The sequence below is a fragment of the Colias eurytheme genome, chromosome 18, assembly GCF_061535395.1.
Source record: "Colias eurytheme isolate Ceu_HAF_F1 chromosome 18, ilColEury1 Martin Lab GWU primary, whole genome shotgun sequence".
Taxonomy (NCBI): domain Eukaryota; kingdom Metazoa; phylum Arthropoda; class Insecta; order Lepidoptera; family Pieridae; genus Colias; species Colias eurytheme.
Genome location: NC_142997.1, coordinates 4169812 through 4187822, shown reverse-complemented (window position 1 = coordinate 4187822; position 18011 = coordinate 4169812). Strand labels below are relative to the sequence as shown.

Sequence of the window (18011 nt, the reverse complement as noted above, 5' to 3'; positions counted from 1 at the left end):
AATAAAACAAAATATTATTCAGAAATATTTATTTACACGAAATCATAATATTAACAATCGAACGTGTGATCCCAAAACATCAACTACAGATTACGTCATACTCTATCTTTACAGTAAGTGCCGAGATCATATTACATAATTGCAAAGTATATGTACTATTTATGTATATTAATATAATAAAATGATCTTAAAATCATGATTTATTATAATTTTGAAATAAATTGTATGTATTTTGTGCTTTATCATTAAATATCTAAGTTTATTATTATAAAAGATTTATTAATTTCCTTTGTAAAACTAAGGACGTAGTATGTAATGTAATACATTGAATTACATTAGAGAATTCAGGTTTTGTATACTTTTTACTGTTTAAATACTAATAAAAATCTATAAGCGGATCGTACCATATATATACATTACATAATAAATAATAAACTGTATAAAATGAATTGTTTTACAGCGAACATATTGTTAAACAAAATAAAAATATTTTGTTTATTGACAAATTTCGTAAGATTTATGCAAATATATAAATATCGTTAACAACATAAAAATAAATAGTACAATAAGAATACAATTAAAAATATACACAAATATTTATTATAATCACAAACGCAAACATATCACATAAAAAAATAAGCAACATTTTCAATTTTCATGAAAAATTGCAAATGCTTGGATAAAACTTATCCGTCCAATAAAGTATTAACACGATAATATTAAAATGTCACGTAAACTGTCAAATACGGGCAATTAGAATACGTTTTTGAAATGGTAGTTTTATACATTATTCGACGAATAAGTTTTATCCAAGCATTGAAAAATTGGCCCTTAATGAAATTAGTACACTATATAGTTGAATTCTATAAATATAAGTAAATTAGCTAGAAAATACCGGCTATTTACAATTTTTATATTATGTCCGTACACCGCTAGTTAATCTAAGGCTAGTTACGATGTCATATATAAAGAATTCCAAGTGAATCTACAATATGTTCTATCCTCATAATTGATACTTCTTTTAAACAAATGAAATGCCTATTTTTTGGAGCAATATGTTGAAAATATAAATTATTTAATTATATATTAGGAATAGGAAATTATTTCCTCAAATACAGTACTTAGTATATAAATAAATAGACAACTTATATTTATTTATATACTAAGTACTGTATTTGAGGAAATAATTTTCCTCAAGAAAGAGAGAGCGAAACGAGTTTTATTAAGACTTACAAAGTTAACAAATTAATCAGTCGCTTTTGAATTCACTTTTCATTCACTCTCAGCCTATTATGCACTTTATTACATGCGTTTTATAGTATAGATTATCATCAATCATTGATTTCAAAAGATCGTATATAAGTATATCTTTAATTCAAGTAGGAATTGGACTTTGGCAGTCTTCACTATGAAAATGTACTATAATATCGTTCATTCAATCAGTCTCATTCATTCAGCCGTGTTTGAGCGTCATGTTGATGAAAACAGATCGCACTTCCATGGGACATAGTACGAGTAATGCGTCGGGAAGCGGGTTCTTAATGTGCAGGAATGTGAGTGAGCTGTCGTGTACGTGGTCCGGTTGGACGTCTATCATATCGGTCAGTTGTACCTGCAAGTGAACGAATGATTGAATGATTTATGTTCGACGTAATGTTTATTCCATTATGAGCCCTCTTCACAATGGGCAGCGTTGGCCCAACAAGATCGTCGGCGTTCACCGCCATTACAGCGATTATGAAAAAACATTGACAATGACGGCCGATCATAGACATTTACCCTCTATTCGCCCAACGCTGCTCATTGTGAAGAAAAATTCGAATTAATGACCTGTTGGTTCAATCAATTTAATGAATTGCAAAACTTTTTATCACGATCTTGACTATTTAGCCAAATTACTTGTATGTCAAATGAGACTTTTCAAATCGGTAAAGTACACACAAATAAAAAGGATTTTTTTTATTGTAATTGCTGTAAACCTTCTTTATTGTAACTTTTGGCAATAATATAACATAATATAATAATTGTCTTACCTGTCCATCGCTAACTGTGTAATACTTAGAGATAGCTCTGTTGCTGTAGCATTTCTCGAGTTGTACTCGTTGCAGCGTCAGTCCCATACCGTGGTAGATTGAACCGTCTTTATTCTAAAAAAAATAACACGTGCGTTTATAATTTATTTTAATAAGTACAGAAAACATATTTACATAATATGGGAAAAAATATTTACTACTTTTACGTTCATATAGTACAACATGCAATAATTATGTAATAAAGTAGCGTGTTTCAAAGTATACATTGTCGGTATGTTTGTGTGTTAGTTTATGTCATTAAGCAATTAAGCATATACATAGTATGTGTCACCCATTTTTTTCAATATGTGTAAGTCCATATTATTTCACCGCACTCAACACACTTACCTCACTGTTCTATCTATCTATATATGTATATACATACTATACTAGCATACCGCCCGCGGCTTCGCCCGCGTTTTCAAAGGAAAACCCGCATAGTTCCCGTTCCCGTGGTATTTCCGTGACAAAAAACTATCCTATGTCTAATCCAAGTTACCCTTTATTTGAATGCTAAATTTAATTAAAATCGGTTCAGTAGTATTTGCGTGAAAGAGTAACAAACGTACACACACATACCCATACATCCATCCTCACAAACTTTCGCATTTATAATATTAAAATGAAGTCCCATGTCCCCTAGTGGGGTAAGGGGCAGATGCATTATGCATCTGTTTCACTGATCTATTTTCTTTAGGGACAAGTAGGTGATCAGCCTTCTGTGTCCTACCAGACCGAGACATTTTCTTTTCGTTTCCACCGGGAATCGAACCCAGGACCCCACGGTGCTACGCTCACGCGTCAACCACTGTACCAAGGAGGCGGTATTATAATATTTATAATATTAGTAGGACACAAATCTCACCGAAACAGCAACATGCGATCTAAACGACGCGAGCACTATATCCGCGTTGGATCGTAACGCCCGTGAGTACACCGGTCGGGGCGAGTTCTCGTCCGCTGCGTGTAACAGCACCAGTAGGGGTTGGAGCTGCGTGTGCTGCGACACGTGGGTGCCGAGGGATAAGAGCCCGTACGGCTTGTCGCCGCGGGAACGCTGGAAAGAGAAAAGTAGTTAGACTTAAAGCGCTGGAAGCTAAGGCTGGAAGTGATAAACACATTGTATAACAATTAACAAGCGAGAGGCTTATCGTCGCAGTAGACCAGGGTCGATAATGTTTGAAACAAAAAAAAATAGTAGTAGGATGACACCCATTAGAAAAGGAGGAGAATGTGATAAAAATTAAAGGTTAAATAAATTACAGACAATCCGAGTTCGGGAAGTGGGAGGGGGGGCTTCTAAGGCTAAAAAATGGTTTTTCTTGATTTCCGACAAAACTACAAGTCCTATGGAATAAAGTTCATTTGGGATTGGCCCTGGTGTACAGAACACACGAAATGTGTAAATAGATACTTGAATCGCTGGAAATTATTCGTACGTTTGTAGGAGATGAAAAAAGAAGGGTTATAATAATAAACAAGTGCTTGTTTAATAATAGTTGACTAAATTGCCCAAGGTTGCCTGGAAGAAATCGCTTTTAAGCGATAAGTAAAATATTGTACATTTATTTTAAGTTACCTATCGTTTCTGTAAATGTTGTTTTTGTATGCATTGTACAATAAAGTGTTTTCAATTCAATTCTATTCTAAATTGGCCTATTATTGAGCGCGTGCCGAGTTCTGGCGCACGAATATTACCCGTACAGTTTTTCAGGGCAAGTGCAGTTGAATAGAGTTTTAGAATAAGCACTAGAAAAGCTAATATTAAATTCTCGCTGTGACATTTACGCATTCTAACAGAAAGCAATAAGCTAGAAACAATCCAACCAGAACATCAGCTACCAGTTATGAATACATTGTTTGCGATACACTCTGCTACACTAACGCTGACATTATTAATATTAAAAAATATTAATATTGTAGTAACATTAAATTGCACATAACGAAACAATATAAATATTATATTATAAAGCTGAAGAGTTTGTTTGTTTGTTTGAACGCGCTAATCTCGGGAACTACTGGTCCGATTTGAAAAATTCTTTCGGTGTTAGATAGCCCATTTATCGAGGAAGGTTATAGGCTATATATCATCACGCTACGACCAACAGGAGTGGAGCCACGGGGGTGAATATGTACGTACAGAGCAGGGCGAAGTGGCGTGTTCTACGACGAGCCTGAAGGAGTGCCGTGTGCGCACGTTGTCCAGCACGCCCTGGTTCATGCCGCGGTTGTCGTCGCGGGACAGACGACGGTCTTGCATTATCTACACACAAGCATTATTATTTATTTATCTAAACAAAAAAAATGTAATTTAATTAAATTCACGTTGTTCAATGAAAAAAGATTTGAAGATGCACTATACGAATGAATTCATACAATTAGGAAGCCCAATACATGGCAAGGTTTTCCAACACCGCAACTTGCCAATTTTTTACTACTATACTTATATTATAATATAGTTTAGATTCTTATTTAGTACTCATTTTTATACAATGACAATTTTTAAGCAAAAGTAAAAAGGCTGTTAGCACAGTAAATTGAGTGCAAATTTTGTTTATTATTATTATGTTTCGTTTTTATTGCCATCCCAAACCCTTTAATCCAGATAAATATCTTAAAACTAACACCAAACTAATTAATTATATAAAAATTACAAATAAATACTATATTTCTCTCACTACCAAACTATCAAAATCTTATATATATTTTTTTGCATAATTTTTACAATTATAACCTCAATCTGTCCGGGTTGCAGTGCAGCGACCCCTAGCGGCGTAGAAGTGAGTACAGTGAGGCGGGTGGACTCGTCCTCGATGTACGCAGCCGCTGCGAGCGGGTAGAAGTTCGCTTGGATCGGTAGTTTGTCGAAATAGCGACGTTTTATCATCTGGAAGAGATTAAGTTATAGAGTTTTATTGGTAAATTCTTCGTTCTATACGTAATTTGGTATTTAAGTAGTATATTTAATTAGTATTAAATTGGTTAAGATAAAATAAAATTTATTAAATTTGTTGTGTTTGCCTTAGTTCAAATATTATCTTGATGTCATAAAGACAAATAGTATTTATTTACTCATGTGAGCTGTAATAAATCTATACTAATAATATAAAGCTGAAGAGTTTATTGTTTGAACGCGCTAATCTCGGGAACTACTGGTCCGATTTGAAAAATTCTTTCGGTATTAGATAGCCCATTTATCGAGGAAGGCTTTTGGCTATAGGTATATCATCTCGCTAAGACCAACAGAACCGGAGCACTGCCGGTAAAACCGCGGAGCACAAATAGTATTGGATATCTTCCATTCTAGTCTTAGATCTGGTTCCATTAAAAAAATAATTTGGAAAATCCAAAAGTGCACGCCTCATAATTTTTTTTTAATAAATATTTATTAATTATTATTTTTGTTTATTTAATAACAATTAAACCACATCGAATCAGACCCTGAAAAATGAAAGGGTTCTATTCTTGAGCATACTCAAGCGTAAGAGAAAAAAAAAAGACTCGATTAGTAAAGTATTTCGGTCGCTATCGTGTTAACAAGAAAAAGGATCCGCACATACAGACACACGGACGTCCAAGACATAACTTTTTTAAACTGTTTTTTAACTAGTTTAAATAACAAAAATGACATCAAAAATATCATGAACGTTAAAAATAGTGTTTTTTCTTAATATGTGTGTGTATGTATTATCTTACAAGTGCAATGAATGATACATAAAGACATTTTAAGTTTGAAAAATCAGATGTTTTGAGCGAAGTGACAGTAGTACCCACCTCAACGCTTCGCTTATGAGGCGTGCAATAATCAAACTTCATACACCTGAACTTTAATTTCTAAAAGACATTATGAAAACAATTATAATAACCCATACCTCAATGCCAAAATGTTGTACAAATAATTATTAGAAATGTTTATTCAACATACCTGCATGCCATTAACATCAGTGTAGAAAACGTCGCCATTCTTGATGCCCGTAGAGAATCTCATGGCAAGCTCCATATCATCCACCTTTGGGTCTATCAGGAACGTGTTCGTTATTTCTATTTCGCTTTGCGGTAACGACGGGTTGTTGTATACTGATACCTAAATATAGAGAAACATTTTAATTAAAAAAAGAGCCCGCTTGTCGAGCACACGTGTCAGAAGTGAAACTTCTTTGGCAAGATTCAAAGATACCAAAATCGTCGTATTCCATGACGTGATGGTATTGCTATGATGCGACTTTGAAATTTTACTCTCAACGCGCCTAAAGAAATTTCACTTCAAAAATTATTAAAAATACAAACAAGCTTTACTGAGTACAAAACCTAAAGCTTAGTTCGTTATACATAAAATTATTAAAATGACATTATTAAAATACTGAAATTATTGCATCATCTCGGTTCATATTTCTAGTATTTTCGGGTTTTAAATGGAGAATACATATTTCGGATCCCAGTAAATCAATGAAAAATCCCTAAACAAAGATTTTCTTCTTTGAGATTAATACAATTTAACGAAATTATTAGTCAGTTTTTACAATTTTATGAGCACCTATATTATTATTTCGTTATTTTTCTTAGAGATTTAATGAAATTATTGGTCAATTTTTACAATTTTATGTGCATCTCAATTATGTTATTTCACTCACAGCCAATATAATCTCAGCGGCTTTAGGTCCAACTAACGCCGTGTACAGGCTAGCTTTAAAAGGTCCCTCTGTTATAACGAGTTCAGGGTATGCGTCCAGGTTGAACTGCTGTGCCGGTCCATCCGGGATGAATAGGTATGCGCCACTGTTGTTGTCTTGTAGCTTTTGGGTACCATATCTGTGGAGCAAAATAATAATATTGATATATTGTATTTCTAACCGAGTTTTAAAACAAAAAGGAGGTTCCATGTTCGTTTGTATGTGTTTTTGTGTATGTGCATTGTGCAAGGATATTTTCGGTAATTGTGAACCGATTTACAAGTTTTGCATTTAGTAATTGGTGTTAAAATTCGAAGTTAACAATAAAAGGACTTTGTGTCGATGGAGGAAGTTAAATTTACGTTATTATTTGGCTAAGCTTAAAGGACGAAGTATATTGTGTTGTAGAAATATGAGTTATATTTTAAACATTCTAACTTTAGCAGTCATAAACAATCTCATTTATTATTAAACATATTTCTCACGTTAAAACTACCCTCTAATTCCGTAAAGTACTCCCTACAAGTATACCCTCAACTCACTGTACATAATCCATATGCACCGGAGTGGTCTTCCCATCGCTGGATATGATGGCCTTCACCAGCCCGTGCTTGGTGGCCAACACGCGCGTACTGTTCCCGGCCTGCAGTGTGACGTCATCAGCTAGTCTTGCTGCTGGCTGCTCTATCGGGAACATTTTTGGTAACTCTATGGACCAGTAGTCCGCGTTGTACACGCGGATTCGCGCGAACGATGTGTATCTGTGGGGATAAATATAATGTTATGTGTGGCTAGATGGGGAAAATTAAGTTTTAGAGTACATTTATTTTCAAAAATCTGGCAAACCATATACAAGAACACCTTTTATTATTTATAGCAACTCAGTTTACAATACAATACAAAAACAAACTTAATTAATTCTGTCGTCAAGTGTGTGTCTGTAAAGAAATAAATGTCATAGTAAAATCAACCTTATTATCATCTATTAAGGTATTAACAAAACTTAACGAAAACAATACAATTTACAAACCAAGCTATTTCAATACACCAAAATAATTTCAATCTTATTCGAACGAATTAAAGTAGAATTTACAAAGCAACTAAACTCTGGCCGGAGTTTTGGTAGACGTTTTATATGACCGATTACGTAACTATCTGTTACAATTTACATAATCGGCGACTACTGATCGAATCACAGAACTAACTTGTTAATGCTCATGCTGTCTCTCAGCGACACGCTGTACGTGGTCAGCGCGAGTGCGTCCACGCTGACCGGGAACGACAGCTGGAACTTGTTCGCAGCGAAGCCGAGACGACGCTCACCCGATACCACGGGGGTTATTTGCGCCATTATTGGACTACCGTCTGGGTCGAATACCTGGTGGAAATTGAGAAAATATATATTGACAACTCAATTCTTTAGCGGATTTGAGAATATAATTGAAAATATGGCAAAAGCAAATAAACATTTTAAACGGAATTTTAGCAAAGTCAAACATAACACAGAGCGAATCAATACCGATGAATGATTTTCAGAACAAGTATTATTTTGCAGGAGAACCATTACGTAAGTACCATTGCTCATCAATATATCTTTTATGCATTTTGGATGCATATATGAAAATTTACCTCAACATGCGGCGACGAAACGATAACAGTCAATATCTCCTGCCTCTTGAAGGCCAGTGCGTTATACAGCACTATCCGTCTAGACGGAGACACTTCATCCAGAGCTATAGTGATTCTTGTTGGTATTTCATCATGACGCTGCCATATATCATCGATATCGAAGTAAATGTCCTCTTGGGTTTGGTCTTGTATGGCCGGTTGTTTGAGCAGGTAGTAGGCCGCTTGCTGGATCACTGACTGACAGTCTTTGATGGCTTGGTGTAACCTACATAGTGAAGTCGGGGATTTTATTAAGGTGTGTGTGTATTCTTTGTTTATGATAGGACTAATGAGCCAGTCCGAGTATAAGTCAAAAATTAAACAGATTATAAAGAAAATTGTAATGTACTACAATAACTGATAGGATAAGAAATGAATTGAGTATCATTAATTTAAAATAAATTAAATAATTAGAATGAGAAACATTTTATATCAGAACCTTCATAATCACAGAATTACTATTTGAATTACAAAATACATAAATTCTTATCAAATGAGTGTACTCCTCAAAAATTTCACATACTACCCACATTGCCACCCACCCACAAACCAAATATAGAAACTTCTTTGCATAATCTTTGGATGACATTTAAGCGGTTTGCTGGAAAAATCTGACATAAACAACGGCTCACTATCCTTCTCTAGGGGTATCTATGAAAAAAATTGCCTAAAATGAAAAAAATACCCACTTCTTAGCATAATCCACGACCACCTCGTCCCTAGCGGTGCCGGTAACCGCGTCGTGGTGTTGGAACAGTGCGAGCGAGCGACGAGCGCGCTCCACGCGGTCGCGCAGTTGCAGAGACAGGATGTATGTCACTGAGCGGGAAGATACCGCTTGGGAAGTTATCGCTTCTGCTGCCCTGGGGGGTTTATTGTATTATTTTTAACGTGATAACGTTTTTAAAATCGTTTTAGTCGGGTGACATGTTCAGAAACTTGTGTCACACCAAAACCTCACGAGCGCGATCGCAGGTATAACGAGAGAGAGACGGACCGATCTCCCGTCTCATCTCGAGCGCTGCCACTGCATTATGTTATCACGTAAACATCTCGATCGTAAACCTACTTTACAAACAACCAATTTTTTTTTGTGTTCTTTAATAGTTTTAAGTTAGAATAATTACTTATTAGTACACGTGAAGCTGAAGTCAAAAAGTGTTAAAGAGAAAGGATGTATGTGACTGAGCGGGAGGATACCGCTTGGGAGGTTATCGCTTCTGCTGCCCTGGGTTAATGAAAACATTATGATTTTGAACAATTTGAATTCAGAACCATAGGTACAATTTATTGGTAAATGTATCACAAAGAGTAACAACGATAGGATGTATCGATACGAGCGGGAGATTTCACTGAATATTTCTGAAGAATTCAGCACAAAAGGTACTTAATTTGTTGGTATGGTTATAACATTTCAAAAACAATTACAGATATAAGTATGGTTACATTATTGAGGTATTTTTATAACATTTTATCATAAAGTAAGTTGATAGGGCTTATCAATTTTTTTTTGAAGTGAAAACTTCTTTAGCGGCGTTGGGTATAAAATCTTAAACTCGCGTTGCCGCGCAGGACACGTGACTTGATCGAAAAAGCGTAAGACGGATGGATATCAAACATGCTCAACGTTAATAATCAAGTTTTCACTTCTGCCGGCACTCCCGGAGTGCAACCGGTCTTTTTTTTTCTAAGGTACTACTCCTGCCTTAAGCTTTTTTCTTTTCTGTTTTTGTAGTTTTAACGCAGTAAGTGAGTAAACGACTTAAATATTACACAGAAAATTGGGAAATTTTAATAATGCATAATATAAACTATAAATAATAACCTTACCTAACATATGCCAGTAACGCTCTATCCATATTCTTATAGAACGGTCTGGAAGTGAAATACCCGCTCCAGTAATGTTGATTTCTATCCGCGTATGTAAAGAAGTCCCCAGTAAGTACCGGGAAGTCAGACATTTTCATCTCTTCGTGTAGTGCTTTGAAATAGTCGTTTAGGGTGCCGAATTGAACCTAGAATACGTGTAATAATAGTTTATACGATTTTTTACAATTATCCGAAATAGGATTAAATTCAAAATAGCTCATTAAATTTATATAAAAAAAAAAACTTTTTAAAGATAATATGTAATACATTTTTTAAGATACCTATAAAAAAGTATGTCAGTTATTTTTAAGCAAAGAATGGACACATTCTTTTTTTCTTTTATCACTAAATTCTTCAAATATTATATTGTTCTGAGACAAAATAAGGGGTGTTTTTTTTTTCAAATATAGAACTTTTTGAGGGAATTTTTTCATGAAATTTTTCAGGGAAACACTGTATTCCAAGATACAGCTCATCTAGCTCAGAGGGCAATGCAATGTTGAGAACTTAATAATTTAACTTGCTTATAAATTTTGTAATCATCGGTTGGCTTGGTTGGCCTTACCTTCCAAGCCAGAGATTGTGGGTTCGATTTCCACCCGGGGCAAATATTTGTGTGATGAACATAGATGTTTGCTCTGTGTCTGGGTGTTAATTATCTATATAAGTATTTATTTAAAATTGTATAATATGTATGTTTATCAGCCATCTGGTTTCCATAATACAAGCGATAGCTTAGTATGGGATCAGATCGTGTCGTGTGTGAAAATTGTCCTGAAATATTTATTTATTTAGTAATACCTCAGCATTCCAAGCGTCATTATTATTGATATAGTCAATGAGCATTTCATAGTTCTGGTACTGGTGGTCCCATTCATTGGAGCGGTCGTACCGGAAATCGTCGCCGAGCGGAAACAGTACCACGTTACTGCGGTATAACTGCGCTTTTTTACGCCATTGGTCCAATATTAGGGATGCTCTGAAAAAAAAAATGTCATTAGAATAAATAATTTTAGAACTAGTTTGTGTACTAATTTTAAATTTTTCGTATTTATATTTTACATATGCCATATTTTACAGCTGGTATGAGTTACAGTGAATTGAAAATCCTACTAATAATATAAATGCGAAACTTCAAACGGAAACTGCTGAACTGATTTTCATGAAATTTGGCACACAGATTGGCTTTTTGAAAGTACTAAAGATTCTCTAAAGTCTCTAAACATGGTGACGTATTACATTATTTAGAAATAACTTCCTTTGTTTAGGTTAATTTGTAAATAGAAAATAAATCTCACCTCTCTGCCACATTTTTCTGAATAATCTTCCTAGGCGCTACACCCCACGGACAGGTAACTCCATTACCAGGAAGCCTTTTGAAGTCAAATTGACAACATATCTAAAAATATTGTAATAACAAAATTAATAAAAAGTTGTTATTTTTTACATAAAAATGCTATAATTAACTTTCATAGACACTTGAAAAATAATTTTTGTTAAATAATTAATACATCCAATGTTAGATATGTAATATAATATCTATATTATAACAATAAAAACTCTTTATCAATTTGCAGTTTTTTTTTTCGAAATGTAAATTAAAGTAGCATAAAATATGATAAGGTAGTTGTTTAATATATTTCAATGCTTTAATATTGTACAATTATTTATTCCTAATTGTCTTTTAATAGTGATTCACACAATATTCTGTTTTATAATAATAAAATTGTATGGAAAAATAAGTTTTGTGTGTTTTTATTAAATTTACCTTTGGATCAGGGCCACAAGAGTGAGGTACATCGTATGAGTAGAATGGCATCATATGGGTAAACATGTCAGTTTTCCCACTACCATCTGAAAAAATATTCATTATTTTAATATTTATTGAAATGAAACTTCTTTAAGTGCGTCGAGAGTAAAATTTTAAGGTCGCGTCATGGCAATACCGTCACGTCATGGAGTAAGGCGACGATTTTGGTATCTTTAAATCTTGCCAAAGAAGTTTCACTTCTGACACGTGTGCTCGGCACACACGCTCTTTTTTAGGTTATAAAGATAATAAAACACTCAATGATAAGTATGGTTTCAAAGGATAATATTGTTATTCCGTACAATAAATTATCTATTACAGAATATAGATAACAATAATTAGAAACAGTGAAATGATAAATATGCACTATTTCAAGAAACAACAAATAAAAAAGGATGTAGATTACAAAAAAGGCACACATTTAACTAGTTTCATAATCGATTTTTTTTCTATTTTTTAAAATTTCTCATATTTATAGCATTTGAGTGCTATAAAACTAAGGAATGTAATTCAACTTGTAATATGTTAAAAACCGTATCATAAAAACCGTACATATACATTGTACACATTATAAAATAGGTATTATTTACTTGGGTCGCAGAAGAATTCCAACCAATACCCGCGGCCCCATCATTAAAGTGGCTCGACGGAACACAGTGGGGTTTTAGTCAGTAAGAATCCGACATAACCCACGGCTCCTTCCCCGGGGACCGTGGGTATCTTTGGAAGATTTCCCCACATAAAAAAGGTATTATTTACTTATTTAACGTACCCCACAGTTGCCTCCATTTGAATTCCAATTGCCTGTCCATAGCCAACTCCTTCTTCACCCTATAGTGTACTCTCTGTATCAAAGAGTTTTCAAACCCAGTAAGTTTCAGTAAATATGGTTGAGTGCTTGAATATCCAAATGGATCTATAGCCCAGCTGTTTCTCGGTGTATAACCTAGGTTCTCTGTCAACCATTGGTGGCCTGTAGTCAGCTGTTGTATAATAGACATCCAGTGTGAACCCGCCTCGTCGTTCATAACCCATCCGCCTGTGACTATCTCTATTTTTCCCGCTTTTAGTAAGCTGAAAATGTTTTATAGATTAAATAATAAATAAATAAATATTTCACGACAATTTTCACACACGGCACGATCTGATCCCATAGTTTTTTTTTTTTTTTATGTATGTGTAAATGCAATCTGTTCATAGAACATTCAGCACTTGGTTATGAATGTATTGAGACTTGTAAGTTGTAGGGCGAGTGATCCAGTGATGCCAGCCGTTATTACTTAGATCCCATAGTTAGCTTTCGCATGTGATAAGGAAACCAGATGGCTGATAAACATACATAATATATAATTTTAAATAAATACTTATAGGTATATAGATAATTACACAGAGCAAACATCTATGTTCATCACACAAATATTTGCCCCGGGTGGGAATCTAACCCACGACCTCTGGCTTGGAAGGCAGGGTCACTACCAACCAAGCCAACCGGTCAGTGATATAAAAAAAGATTTATAAAGTTAGAAAAATGATGATAATTGACTGATGTGTTGATGTGAGGAAAAATTAGTTTAGATTGATTAAATCAACGACATCAAATTAACAAACCAGTAGTTCATAATTCATTAGAAGTCAGTATAATATGAGAATTTATTTTATTTATTTATATTTAAACACACTAGCTGTGCCCATGGTCGGTGGTTTTACGCGCGTTGCTCCACCTCGCGTTATGATTTATAGCCTATACCTAGCCTTCCTCAATAAATGGGCTATTTAACACCAAAAGTATTTTTCAATTCGGATCAGTAGTTTCTGAGATTAGCGTGTTCAAATAAACAAAAAAAACCTCTTATGCTTTATAATTAAATAGTATAGATTTGTTCAAAAGGTGGCCTTATTGCTGAACAATAATCTCTACCAAGCAACCTGGTAGGAGAGGAAATGTATGGAGAAGAATTTAAGTTCTGATTAGAATTCACATAAACTTGAAACAGTTTAATAAAAGAGTCTTACTTTTGAAAAGCTACTTTCTCTTTCTCAGTTGCATCCATAGTCCACCACAAGGATAGATAGCTGATTTCAGCCCAAATAAATTTCCTGCCGATGCCTTCTGATAATTTTTCAACCATATTTGTAAATATTGCCTTTGTTTGTGTCTTGTAGTAATTCTCAAATGTTTTTATCCATCCTGTATAATAAAAAAATAAACATTTACAGGAAATTATTATGAATACTTATTATTGTTGAAATTATTTTGATAATCAATAGAGACATAGAAATTCTAAATATTTATGCAAAACATAGTTTTAACAAATGTCTAATCTATTTAAGTAAATATTATATAAGTATATAATACATATTTCCATTTGATTTAATTAGATATCCTGAATACTTTGAACTTCTCATTTAAATTGGCTTACAGTGATCTCTGAATGTTATGTAAATGTAAATCCTTCTTGTGTGTACTCAGATAAATAATAACTATTCATAAATTTATTCAAAGCCATTTTATACTTTTTCATTTGGGTGTTAAATAAAATATAATCTATAAAATATAAAATAAATGTAGTTATACAGGGTGTCCCGTTGTTGGTATACTAAGCTCAAAGGAGGTTATAGTTTTGCATACGCTGAGTTCGTAAAAAATACTTATAAAATTCCAGACGCATTTTTTTTTCAAATAGATGAATTCTTAAAACAACCTGCCCAACTTTACCACCAGCACGTGAGCTATCGTTTAAGATTATGTTTTCATAGACAAAATGCTCACATTAGCGAAGCGGTATATGCCGGCTGCGCGAAGCTAGAGAAGAAAACATGGATTTTCAGGAAAAATTTAGCAAAAAATTTTTGACGTAATTTTGTTGTTTAAGTATTTTTTACGTGATCAGTGTATGCTAAACTACAAGTCTCTTCGCGCTTAGTATACCAATAGTGGGACACCCTGTATAATATACTAGCGGTCCGCCCCAGCTTCGCCCGTGGTACATATTTACGTTTTCTCTACATAAAAACCATCCTCGTACTTCAAGGAATATAATAAAAAAAGAATTATCGAAATCGGTTCAGCCGTTCTCGAGTTATGCGCTTACCAACACATTTTGCGATTCATTTTTATATATAAGAAGATATAAATCAGGTTAATGTATTATTGATTGAAATCAACATTATTACATTTATATACAAATTTATACTTTGATGTTTTATTAGAAAAAAAATTACCAGGGTCATTGTGTGAATGTGGAACAATGAATACTTTCAGCTTATTCTTGCTGCTCCACTGGCTCTCTTTGTATTCAATTTCCCAACCCTGCTTCCACACTCCGCCATCTTTGTCATCAAATGTTATTCTTTCATACATGGACAGCATCTAAAATATATATAAACTATATTAGTATTATATCATATTGAGATTGTAAACTATACTTGATAATCATCTTGTATGTTTGAAAATACTCATAGAGAAAATAGGAAACAAGAAATATAGTACCAAATACACATTATTTTGTCTGCAAATCTATGTAAATAATTCAAGTCCTACCTGAATATCTGTTTTTGAGCTCTGTTGATAAATTGGACAGTAAGACATATCAACTTTATTCTTTAGATGCATTCTTGGAGGTTCATCGCCCACAACCTTAAATTCTCTTATTTTAGCCAGTTTCTTTTGAGTCTTAGGTTTCTTCATCGGAGGATTCTCTGCTGAGCGATCCACTATCTGGTCCATGGCGGTTTTAATCTCACCAACCACAGCGTGATGCTCATTAAGTTCATTCTCTATGTGACGCAGTTTTGATTCAAATGATGACCATTTGCTCTAAAGGGATATTTGTTTAAATTATTATAGATTGATTTACATGTAAATTCTATACATGTATACGTGTAAAGGTATACAACATAAGCTTATATTGTAAAAACTTATTATGTAAAGCGAGCAAAATCTAATTCATGAGACCAAATATATGTTTAAGTAGCAATAAATGGTACTCACATCATCTAATTCCATCATGACAGGCTTAATACTTGGCAATTTAAATGTTAAGTCGGTAACAACATAAAGAATAAATATGAAAGCTATAATACATGTTGCCCAAAAAACCGCCGAAAGTCTTCTTATCCTCATCTTTTTGCCCTTTTTGTATTTAACTCAGGTGAACGAAACGTAGATAAGATGTTTTTAATTAGTTTAAATATATGTTTTCCACTTTATTAATCATGTTTGTTTATGCCAATACACTGGCTCAAGAATGGTTAGGAAATAAACAGATTTGATAGTGGTTTTTTTATTTTATGGAGGATTGCACTTGACGCCGATAGTTAATTTTTATTTCTTTCTTTCGTTTCAATACGGCAAATAGGTATAATACGGCTTTTTGTGCTTACAAATCTATTTGTCAATAATCAATTGACGTAATGACGTTTCTCTTCACTGTCATCATCTGTGGTCATCATGTTAGATCACAGAACAGTAAAGTAGTGTTAAATTATATTGAATAGCCATTCACGAATATTCAACATAATGTGAATGGTAATATTTATTTACTAATTATTTAAAAAAAAAAATATTATTCACCACTTATTAACCCATTGAGCCCCGAACGGTCCGATCGAGCCACGACACAATAGATTTTCTATTGTGTCAGGTGTCAGTTATCAATATTACTAACTCATTAAACCTTAGATCATTACTTAAGGGCTTGGTCTAGTAGTGCAAACAAATGCATCCTGTCATCCTATATGTAAATAATACAAATGTACTAAGGGAAAGTTGCTCCACTTAATTTTTAAAAATTAAATCATTCGTATGCATAATTTAATATTCGTAATAAGTACCAAAAAGGACAATTTGAAACAATTTTCGTGAAAATTACACCGGATGATTTTTTTTTATCAGTACGGTACACAAAATTTGCGAATACTTTCTATTGATATCTTCAACTTCATGTTTATATAACTGATCAACTTTTACAAAGAAATTTGGACGAAATATAAAAAAAAATAAGCTTTCCATACAAAATGCATAACTCTATACATTTTTTTCGACCTAAGTTTCGTAGTGAAAGTTGTTCAGTTTAACTAATAAAACGGATAAACAAATTTTGTATATAATAAAAAAAAATGTAATGTTTGTGTTAAAAAATTATAAAATAGAAAAATACGCAAATGAAAACAAAAGATATTTATTTCTGACTAGCTTCGGTGTCGAGATGTCGGTCTTCGCGTCTTCTACAGATTTATTATATTATGTATAATATAATATAGATTTATATTGATAAACCTAATAAATCTTTTGCTAGCATTCTGATGCTTTATCGGTTGCACTGGATTTATCTCTTTTTTTTTCAATCGCTTGAATGATATAAGATGGGTCCTTGATGGGCATCGAATGCTGATCGAATCAATCAATTCTGACAGTAGGCAATTTATGTAAAATCTTGATAATGGTCCATCATTTTATTTTGCCTAAACGTTACATAATTTTTTATATATTCTATTTTTAACGAATGATTCACTCCAGTCCAAATAGCAAATAAGCAGACTTCTGCTTCTGCAACTAAACGTTGCAGAAGCAGAAGTCTGCTTATTTGTATTTCAAAAGTGTTATTTTTTGCATTGTATTTCAAATATTATTTTTTTTTATTTTTAACCGCATCTTCCGCATTCATGTCTTTTGCCGGAATTAGACATTTAACTTCTACTAGTCCCATTTTCCCTTTTTGATATGGGAGTGTATAAAGTAAATTTTTTAGATATTTCTCGTTATACTTTTAAAAAGTTATTATTGTCATTTTGCTCATTAGGTAAAGTAATTTCGATATCAGTTTTAAGTTTTTTGATACCTGCAATAATAACGTCATAATCGCCTGCACATACTTAACGATTACACCCTGTATACAATCCACCATCCACATTCATAATGTT

General features: G+C 33.4%; 1 protein-coding gene across 1 annotated transcript; it reads right to left on the bottom strand.

Moving 5' to 3' along the window:
• Positions 1–670: 670 nt before the first annotated feature.
• Positions 671–16481, bottom strand: alpha-Man-IIa (alpha-mannosidase 2). Its single transcript, XM_090112236.1, has 20 exons — positions 16081–16481; positions 15631–15906; positions 15312–15459; positions 14103–14277; positions 12862–13163; positions 12048–12133; positions 11578–11678; positions 11081–11258; positions 10241–10425; positions 9100–9273; positions 8372–8636; positions 7948–8120; positions 7285–7503; positions 6704–6881; positions 5998–6156; positions 4807–4959; positions 4213–4335; positions 2938–3129; positions 2034–2147; positions 671–1612 (listed from the first exon to the last, which is right to left on the bottom strand). Exons 1-20 carry the CDS (start codon positions 16210–16212, stop codon positions 1454–1456), a joined length of 3492 nt encoding a protein of 1163 aa, XP_089968362.1. The 5' UTR covers positions 16213–16481; the 3' UTR covers positions 671–1453.
• Positions 16482–18011: the final 1530 nt, after the last annotated feature.